Genomic DNA, 10,873 nt, shown 5'->3' with positions numbered 1-10,873 from the left:
AAGCATTACATTTCATTCAAACTGGCAATAAATCTAAATTTCTTCGATGATATAATTTTTCCTTTGAGGCAGAACCCTCTCAATGACATTGCTCAACTATTTTTACTTCATACATTTGTCAAAAACTATAGGGTTTGACAGGTATGTTTTGTTCCCCGTTTGATTGAACGTTAAGTAATCTCACAATGAGAAATAAGCCATGATTCTTTTGCATTAAAAAGTAGTAGGCACTAAAATGGACTTAAAAAGCATTAAATATGACTTGCTAAAACCTGTAGAAACCTTGTAAAAGGACTGGAGGATGTATGTAATAACATTGGCTCCACTGCCAGCCTGATAATATTTGTTTAGTGGGAACAACAGTGCACAGTAATATAGAGCCAATACTGTCAAATATTACAAGAAAGTGTCCTGACCCCTAGAGGGCACTGTATACCTCAGAGGCCTGTTTGTTTGATCTACTCCATTGTCTGACTTCCCTTTTGACATAAGGAGGCATATTGTTCATTTAAAATATTGGCTATATGTTTTAGTTAAGAGTGATATCCCGTGGTTTTAAGCAGTACAGCTCTTTGGCCTTGAAACCATCCTCATTTTTGGGGAATAACCTATGCCTACATTAAAATAAATAATAAATATAAATACTACAACAATTAGGTCAGGGTCAACTTTATTTACATAGCACATTTACAACAACGCTACATGCCCAAAGTGCTTCACATGCAGGGAAAACACAGGCACAATATAAGCAATATAAAAAAGTAAAGTCAAAACCACAAATCAAGAATTCTGCTTAAATTGAATCACAAACAGATGTGTTTTTAAAGCTGCTTTAAATACTTCTAAAGATTGAGCAGCTCTAATGTTTAGGCTGTTCCAGAGCTTGGCTGCAGCCACACCAAAAAGCCTGATCTCCTCTCGCCTTTAGGCGCAATCTGGGCACGTTCGAAAGCTGCAATAAGTGTAGCATTACATTATCGCACGGCATTCATAACAAACATTGGGAAATGTGGGTCACACGCACTTGACGTAAGGGCTAAGACCACTTGCACAGACCGTGTTAAGACGAGCACAGGATTGGCATAGGATTGGTATCATCCACATGAAGCCTGTCTCTATCCAATTAGCAGAGGGTTTGTTACGTCTGGCAGTGGGACTCACAAAACATCTTCCAACAACAGAGTGAACCATAGCTACTGACGGAGATATATGCAAGCTAAGGACATTTTACTGTTTCTAAACAACCAAAGATTTTTGTGCATTGCGTTGACAGAAACAAGAGTGCTAAATGCTTCAATAAATTTGACAAAACTCAAGGCAGTCAACTCAAGGCTAATATTCTCTACTCAATCACTGCATCGCCATTCCACATGCTCTAATTCCTTTCCACTGACATTTGACAAGGGACATTTGACATACAACACAACAAAGATTAATGATTTTCAGTCATTCAAAACAAAACGTTGCTATCGTATAGGACACTTGACTTTTCCCCTTATGCTTTCACTGATTTGCTCTGAAACAGCGGGTCTAACATGAGGCCCTATGGCACACCGCCTCCTCCACGCTGCGAAACACAGGTCATGCCCTCAGGTGCTTGTTCAATCTGGTCAGCGCGTCTTCAACAATGTCCAGCTCGTGCCGGATGTCCTTCACCATGCTGTTGATGCTGCTGGTGTCCTTTAGCACATCCACGCTCTGGGTGTAAGGGTTGTACCGCAATGAGAACGGCCGGCGGATGGTCTTAGCAAACTCCCTGCAAAGAAACGCACCCTCACTGTAGACTAGTGTGTATGAAAATATAGATACGATGTTGTGGTTTTGTATCGTTGCTGGGCTGACCTCATTTTGTCTTTTGCCTCCTCAAAACTCTCCGAAACAAAGTAGACATCTTGGAATGTGGTTATCTTACACTCCTGATTGCTGGTCACCATGGGGTCGAATGGGAGGATATGGGCTGTGCCAGACAAAGCATGCTGGGGGAAACAGTATTAGATTACCAGAGTTGAACCACACTAAAGCAACCAACTTTGCAGTAAAAGTGCATTGCTCAAAACTCATGACAATATGTATTTCAAGAGCAAGTGAAATGGCGAAAGGGTAGAATGCTCATGAAGTGGTTGAAGGAAAGGAATTGTATATGTGAAAATAGCATAATAATGAAAGCAAACAGCTGACCCCCATTTTATGAAGCATCATTGTGTACCTTAAGCTCACTGCCAGAGGAGAGGAGTCCAGCTCCATAAGCCCGCAGACCTCCATTCTGTTTACACAGGCCGAATTCCACCGTGAAGAAGTAACACTGCAACGCAACAGAACAAACCATCAAAAAAAGTAGATAATCTAAAAAAAAACATGCATATTCTTCTCATGTCTTATAAACACAATTTATTAGTTTGTCATTTATCGGGACCAAAAAGTGTGTGTGTCCTCCTGGTGCACCAGTTTCCCCTTCCACCAAAAATGTGTCCAATAAGCCAGGTTAAATGAGAGTGTGTTGGGAGTGCAAATGCGGCAAAACAGATGGAAATTGGCTAAAATCCGGCATGGCGTGTTTACATGCATGAGTCCTGTGTTTTCAACTTGCACTGTTGACACCATTTCAACAAGAAAATGTAACTGGGCCTCTTGCATTCTTGCATCAGATTGCAAAAGTCAGAGGGAGCATTTGAAACAAACATGAAAGGTCCTCAGTCAAACCAGTCCAGTCAACAATATTAAAAGGCAATACAAAGTGTTCCAGGTGAAACATCTGAGACTGATGAACTATTACTATTTCAAACGTTATTATCAACTACACAGACTTACTTCAGCACTTTGTGTTCTGTCCTGACATTGATATGTAGCAAGCCAGATACAGCATTTTGTATTGCCTGCAAATTTAAGCCCTTGTAAACACCTACCAACCATGGCCTTTAATATGTTCTTTCCTGGTACTAGCCCAGTGTAATGGTTTAGATTTGGTGTTGACTATATACCATAGAGAAAGTATAAAACCAGTTTAGCTCAACAGTTAAAGTGGCTGGATGCAACTGGCCATTTTATGCTCACTACTGCCACCTCAGGCCATATGTGTAACTGCACCTTCTATATTAAAGGAATAGGCCACCGTTTTTACATACTTTGATTTGTTCTTACCTTAGCTTTGACAAGTTCGTTAGGACCTGTCTGATCTTCACCCGTGCCTTCAGTCACGTAAACACAGCACAGACGGCGTTAGCATTTACACCAGGAGTAGTTCGAAATCCGCGCAGTAATCTTCACTTTACTGTGCGGATGCCAAATTACTCCTGGTATTATTACGCCTTACAATATAGTTCCCCCTTTTATCCGCTTAGAAAATCCACATTGTTTAATTTTGTGTAATTATAATTTGTAGTGTAACACTTCACGTAACCATATTGAAATAGGGAAAACGTGGAAGAGCTTGGTAGCTTCTATCTTGACCTGTTTTGGAGCTATAGAGGAGAGAGGGAGAGGCTAAATGCTAACGCCGTCTGTGCTGTGTTTACGTGACTGAAGGCACGGGTGAAGACCAGACAGGTCCTAAAGAACTCCTCAAAGCTAAGGTAAGAACATATCTCAGTATGTAAAAACGGTGGCCAATTCCTTCAAGCTTGTGCATGACGGCAATTCTGACTCGAAGTGACACCTTTTTGAGTGACAGTGCAGGATTTTAGAGGCAGTTGTGGTGAACAGGTCTGGGCTCATTCTACACATTAGGACATGGCTGCAACATGTAGGTGGAAGAAAATACATAATTTTAACATTTTTAAACTCCCTATAGTCCCTTTAAGCTCAAATGTCATCCATTGTTACTTTGATTTATATTTTATTTTATTGGACCTTTATTTTAACAAGAAAATCCCATTGAGATTAAAGCGGGGAATCCTGGGTTGAGAGGGGAATCTATTGTACATATTTTTATTGGTGGGGTGTAATGTGGTGTAACATATAATCACTGGTGTAATATGTCGTGTGCGTTTCCTCACAGTTGCCAGTTTCTGCACAGCGTCGTCAGAGGCTCCCAGTGAGGCCAGGCCGATCTCCTGAGAGAACTGAGCAAAGCTGGGCTCAGCCAGGAGAGGCACGTGTCCCAGCAGCTCATGACAGGTGTCTCTGCAATCAACAATCACACTCATGACTTTACCAGACCGGGCTTTGTGTCAGAGCTTAAGTACTCACGGTTCAGGGGTGTACAGGGGCTCCGAGCTGTGGCGGATATACTGTGTGCAGTGGAATACTCGGAAGGCCAGACCTGCCAGGAAGTCTCTGGGTGAGAGGTAACCTGCCACCGGTCTTATGATGAAGCCTGAGCGCTCTGTTGGAAAGCACAAAACAGCTCACAGTCATTACACACGGCTAGTACCAGGCCAGAACATGAAACTCAATAACATACAACATCTCAATGACTACCTCTGAGAAAGTGCGAGACATCCTCCAGCTGAGGTAGGTTGTCTTCGTTGTAGTTGCAGTGTTTGGTCAGCAGGGGCAGGTTTTTCAAATACTCCTTACAGGCATGAGTGGGGTAAAGCTTATTGAGCTCTCTGAACACCACTCCCCAGGTGCGCACCTCCTCAGCTGTGAAGTCGATGCGCGGAATAGGCTCCCCGCTGACAACACAAAGGCTAGTTAGATTGACCGGACTTACAAAAGACTATCCCTGCTGATTTCAGTTAACTTTTCAGAGGGCGTGTTGGTCAAAGTACTTGATTTTGTTTCTTAAGAAAAAGTACAGCTGATCAAATATCACTCCAATAAAAGTAAAAGATGCTCAGTCAGTTGTTTAGTGTAAGTACTGAGTATTGGCTGTACAAAATCCTTTAGTATTTAAAGTTAAACGTAAAATTTGTACTTTTTTTGCTTTGAATACCAAAGGATTTTGTAAATAGGTTAATCTAATTTTGAGTCCTGGCCCCAGAGGGAATCCTATTGTAGGCTATATGTTTTTAAGAGTAGAGAAAACCGGAGCACTTAGAGGAAACCTATGCAGACAAGGGGAGAACATGCAAACTCCACACAGAAAGGGAATCAAACCCGGGACCTTCTTCCCTCAAATTAACCACCTGTACGGCAACACGATAGGGACAAACTTTCTTGCAAAGTGGGACAAAATATGTGGTCAGTTTTTACTTTTAACTTTGGAGCTTTTATAGGAATGTAGTGGAGTAGAAAATGTTATCTTTCAAATGTAGTGTAGTAAAAGTAAGTCAAAAAAAAAAAATATTCAAGTAAAGTACAGATCCTCAAAAACTCTACTTAAAGGGGCTAGATGCAAGTTGGCCATTTTATACTCACTATTGCCACCTCAGGTCATACGTGTAACTGTAGCTTCTATATTAAGCTCGTGCATGACGGCACTTCGGACCCGAAGTAACACGCTTTTGAGAGACAGCGCAGGATTATAGAGGCAGTTGTGGTGAACAGGTCTGGGCTAATTCTACACATTAGGACATTGTTGAAACATGTAGGGGGAGGAAAATACATAATTTAAACATTTTTAAACTCCGTATTGTCCCTTTAAGTCAAGTACTTAAGTAAAAATACTCCTTTGCATAGTACACAAGTGTCCAAATTACATGATTCTCACTTTGTTCGTTACCTTGAGAAATGTATGTTAATGAAACAATTTTTCGACGGGCAATCCTTTCAGGGGTGAAAACCTTTTTTTTTATCCATCAATGATTACTGAACAATAAAGCACAGTTTCATGGTCATCAAATAAAACTAAATATCCATCCATCCATCCATCCATCCATCCATCCATCCATCCATCCATCCATTTTCTTCCACTTGTCTGTTCCCGGGTCTTGGGGAATCACACTGCACCAGCCCCTAATGGCTCCTTCTGCAGGTGGCGGGTCCACAGAAGGACGGCCTCATGGTTCTAACTGGGCCTGTTAGTCTCTCATAAGAGGCTTCGGAACCGCTCTTTGTCTGATCCGTCACCTAGGACCTATTTGCCCTGGGAGACCCTACCAGGGGCACGAAGCCCCCGACAACAGAGCTCCCAGGATCATTCGGGTGCTCAAACCTCTTTACCACGTTAAGGTGGCGATTCCAGGAGGGTAGAAAACTAAACCAGTCCTATGGGGCACCATGGTTCAAACACCAACAGACATGCTCTGCGCAGATTTTCTCAGTTTCATTGTTCATAAAAATATAAATTGCCATTGTTAAACTTTTTCTTTGGACATTACTCACTGTTTGTAGCTCATGGCCAAATCTGCAAAATACTTTCTCCTTTTACGATATATGTTGTCTTTGAATCCCTGTAAAAAAAAAAGATATTTTTCTTCACCGTTTTGACCATTGAAACTACACAGAGTCCATAGTTTTGTCTTTTACCGGATGATCTGCATCCAGTTCTGATCCGTACATCAGAACCCTGTTCGCACATAGATCCAAGTCGTTGATCTTTATTGGAAACCAGGGCACTTCAGACATCACTGCGAAACAAACCCTTAGAATTCCCCATTTATCTGACAAAATATAATATAAACTTACCATCCTCAGGTAGAGAGGACTCTGCCGGATAAATGTCCACAATTTCCGCGTGTTTCGTAAGAAGTTGAGCCAGTTCTTTAAGTTGAATGTGGTCACTGTCGCAGTCCACAAAAACCTCAAAGTCCGAGTTCCTTCGTTTGGATTTCCGTGACTCTATGTGAACCAGGTTGACGTGCTTATCCTGCAAATGAAGATACCTGTTCATAGCACACTGAGCAAAGCGGTATATAGTAATAACCAGAGAATTATAGGACACATCACATCACCAGACACAACGCCAATAAACTCCAATCTAAATCTTACTTGGAAAAGCCTTAGTGCCTTAACAAGTCCTCCAACTTCATTTTTAAGCGAGAATAGGATGGTAGAGCCACTTTTATCAGAGCTCGACGCCCTTCTAGGTTCTGCGCTCCGTTTGTCCTGTTTTTCATCAATTTTACTGACAGCAAGTTTATGCATCTGAGATAAAAAACAAACAAACAAACACACAACCATTTCGACAACCACATCAACTCCAAATGGCACACTGCTCTACACTTAGCGCCTATTGAGGTTACATAACATAAACTTCAGATGCGCGAAATCAGATTTGATAGACCCGGTGTAATCCCTGCGTGTGCGGACAGATTACAAGGAATAATCTGTATGCTTATTCATTTAGTTGTTTCTTGGGTCATAAGTTCAACTGCATCTTCCAAATACATTAGTGTCGGCAAGAATCTCGGTTCCTAAACATTTCTATTATTGCTTTGAACATACTGTATTTTAAGAAGGTACATGGTGTTAAAATGTAAAATAAGTTTTGGAAGTACAGAGAAAACAAACACAAAGTTACAAAGAGGAAAGAAGCTGACTTTCTATTGTCTAAATTTGAAAGTGATTTGAAGGATATCTGGAGAAAAGTTTCTATTTCGTCATGAAATATATGAAAGTCAAGGAGTAGTATTAATTTGACGACACGTACCTCATTGTTGATCTGTTCTTCCTCAAAAATAGTGTCCACGGGGTCACGCTGGAGTCCGACATGGCTCTCATCAGTCTTATTGGCGTGCATTTTTCAAGTCCTAGTGATCAGAGTTAGCGGAGTTGGCAGAGCAGGCAGCCTCAGAGCAGGCAGGAGAGCGCATGAACCAGTTGGCTTTAGCACAGAGCCCTGGACCTGCGTTTATATTGCCTCACTGGAGGGAGGGTGCACAATTATTTTAGCAAGAGAGTGATTAGTAACAGGATGGTGAGTAAGAAAAGGGCTTTGACGCCACATTGATGGAGTTCCTTTTTATGTTACCTGTATACATTTTGGAAAATGGAAATGAACAGGAACTTAAAAATCAAAATAATGACTCTCAGCCTTGGCTAAAAAAGCATGGCTGTACTTAATATGGGCTGGAAATACTTAAAAATAAGTAAGAAAATCGTTTACGTACTGTGTGGAAAATTTTACAATAAAGAAATCTATATTAAAGAAAGTATGTTCTGATTTTGGAACAACCTGGAAAAAATTAATACTCTCTGTAAAAATATATATAGACCCAGGGCTTGAGAAAAGACATGCTGACTGTACAATACTGTTCGTGTTCTTATAACGTTGGAGCTGAACAGACATAGGTGATAAATGCTTTTCTGCCTAAGTTTCAAATTCTGCAATGAAAAATCTAGCATAACACCTCTCATATACATAATTCAAGCTTGCAGTATGCGTGTTCCTCTTAGTCCACTTGGTCATTTTACAATGCTGAGAAGCACTGAGGCGTGACGTACATTGTCAGGATTATTAGCAGGGGGTAGACCACACAAATAGTTTTCTAATGGCGCCAGAGCTGGGCGCAGGTAAATCCCAGCCTGCAATGGTTCAGCATTTTCCAATCTCTTTACAACACGCGTTTTATTTAGGAATTCCATGTGTCATACTTCCGTTGTTCTTTTGTATATCGTGAGCTCATGAAGAACACACTCATACATGCAAAACCTCAGCAAAAAAACACACTTGCCTTCACAGTTGGCTTTATGTCTGAGTACAACTCCTATTAGATAAAGTCCATTATACACAAGATAAACTATTATTCACAAACTATGTAGTGTAGGTATTTCCCAAGAACTCGTCAGTCTCAAAATCAGAATCCCTGTCGGAGTTCCCAGAATGCACTGTAGCGCAGTGTTAATTTCGTTGACTAAAATAATTTAATTTAATTTTAGTCAAAGTGATATTTTTGACGACTAAAATTGGACTAAAACTAAACTAAACGTTTTTCATGAGACTAAAACTATGACTAAAATGTCCAGATATTTTAGTCGACTAAAATAAGACTAAATAAAAATGAAAAGGAGAGACTAGAATCCTCCAAACTTCTGTCGACAGTCTGAAAGAGCCTCATATCATTTACATTCACTGCCAAAGGATCAGCTCTGAGCTTTATTCATGTGGGAGAAGCTCCATGAAGCAGAGGACCTGATTAAATATGATTATCATGAATATTATAAATGTAAAGTCGACTAAATCAGTTGACATGCAATTTTAGTCGACTAAAACTAGACTAAAATTGAAAAGATTTTTTCGACTAAATCTCGACTAAAACTAAATTAAAATATGTTGTCAAAATTAACACTGCTGTAGCGCAAGATAGCTGAACTCTCCTGTCATCCCATTCCTCTAGTGCTCTTATTTAGCGTTGTTGTCATTTTAGATCAATTTTAATTTTTCGGTAAAGGCCCACTGAAACCCTTGACCCACCTTCAAGAAAAAAGACCCACATATGTCCTACCACCACCCCAAAGCATAGACACTTTTTGTTATGTTCTTTACTTATTTGGTTGGGACAGTGCTTTTCAATGAATGCACACTCATCCAACAATCACCAAACAAAAGTGACGCAAACAGGAAGGTCCCGGGTTCGATTCCCACCAGGACGGACCCTTTCTGTGTGGAGTTTGCATGTTCTGACTCACCTCTGCTTCGGTTTCCACCAGTTTTTCCCGTACCACGAAAAAATATGTACAATAGGTTCCCCTCAGGACTCTTCATAAGGACTCTTGAAGATTCTTAATCTCAGTGGGACTTTCCTGGTTAAATATAGGTCAAATGAAATAAATTAATAAATCAAGAATAACTAACAGAGAGTTTTACCCATGAGACCTTTTTCTTCTGCTATCCAGTCGAGATTTGTTCATTTACACATAGCTAGCATAATGTGATTGTTTACTTCTTTTCTTTTCTTTTTTTTGTAGAAAGATTGAGTGTGCTGTTTTATGTGGAAGTAACCATGGCTAACGACTTGCTATTAAGGTATATTACTGTAGATAGGCAATCAAAAAAGAAGCCTCCATGCTGCATTTTTGTTTGCCTTTATCCACCGTAATCCACCCTGATAGCAAGTAATTAACCATTGTTATTTCCACATTTCATGCTCTGTTCGTGAAGAGCACTGGTCTTTGCCTCAGTGGTCTTTTTTTAGACTTTTGATGCACTTGCTTCACCTTCTACTGTTTTTTTGTATCCAATTTTTATGGAAGAGAACATGTTGTACTTCTAGGTCTCAGAGATGATCTTTTACAGGATGAATCAAGAGTTGAAAGTTCACAGAGGCACCAAAAAAATCATATATAGTCAAAATAATTCCTCATGTTGTTTAATCCAGCAACTATGGTGAATCATGATTATGGACAGGAAGTCTTGCACTGTCTGGCTAATTCTCCCAGCCTGAGTCTTGGAGGCAGCACCCGAGGCCTGGCCTGTTTAAAGCCCATTTACAGCCGGATATGACCTGCTGCCTCCCTCTGAGAACTAAATGAATGATGGAGGTTCACAAGAAACAAGTTCTGCAGTGCAGGATTTTGTGATTAGTAAATCTGACCTTGGTGAAGCTCTGCTCCTTTGAGAGGCTTAATGAAAAGCAATCTCAGAGTGTGATCCATCTGCACTGTCTTCATACAATTAGAGTACCTCGGCTTTTGTGGATCACAAGGAGACATTTTCCATTCAATGTCTCTCTGGGCTCTCTCGTCTTTAGCCCTGACGCATTTCTGGAAAAAACAAAACAACACTCAAAATGAAGAGTTGCATTTCAAAAGAGTTAAAAAATAGAAGTAAAAAGTTTGGTAGAGCTTAATGAGGCAATTAAATTGATGTCTGACCCCATACAATGCCATACCATGCAATTTCTCCATCTGTGAGATCAATAAAGTATCATCTTATCTCTTATCTAATCTTATACTCTCTATTGCTGCATTGTCATAGCCTTATCAGGTCTGGATCAAGATCAAATCAAAACTAAACCAGGTCTAAGAAAGATCTAAATTGGATTAACTCACTTGGCCAATATGATTAAAATATAGGCTTATGTGTTTGAGGTATGAACACTTTGGTCTCAGG

General features: G+C 40.3%; 1 protein-coding gene across 1 annotated transcript; it reads right to left on the bottom strand.

The window, feature by feature from the left end:
- Window positions 1–1,435: 1,435 nt before the first annotated feature.
- LOC306961678 (tryptophan 5-hydroxylase 1-like) lies at window positions 1,436–7,561 on the bottom strand (the record flags this gene model as incomplete). The annotated part of the gene is made up of 11 exons (XM_079554522.1): window positions 1,436–1,756; window positions 1,843–1,976; window positions 2,207–2,302; window positions 3,993–4,119; window positions 4,186–4,321; window positions 4,417–4,613; window positions 6,205–6,272; window positions 6,349–6,449; window positions 6,508–6,688; window positions 6,811–6,966; window positions 7,472–7,561. 11 exons carry the CDS (start codon window positions 7,559–7,561, stop codon window positions 1,582–1,584), a joined length of 1,461 nt encoding a protein of 486 aa, XP_079410648.1. The 3' UTR covers window positions 1,436–1,581.
- Window positions 7,562–10,873: the final 3,312 nt, after the last annotated feature.

Source organism: Gobius niger, assembly GCF_951799975.1.
Source record: "Gobius niger genome assembly, chromosome: 4".
Lineage (NCBI taxonomy): Eukaryota > Metazoa > Chordata > Actinopteri > Gobiiformes > Gobiidae > Gobius > Gobius niger.
The sequence above is the reverse complement of the archived record's forward strand: the minus strand, read 5'-3'. Positions and strand labels throughout refer to the sequence as shown.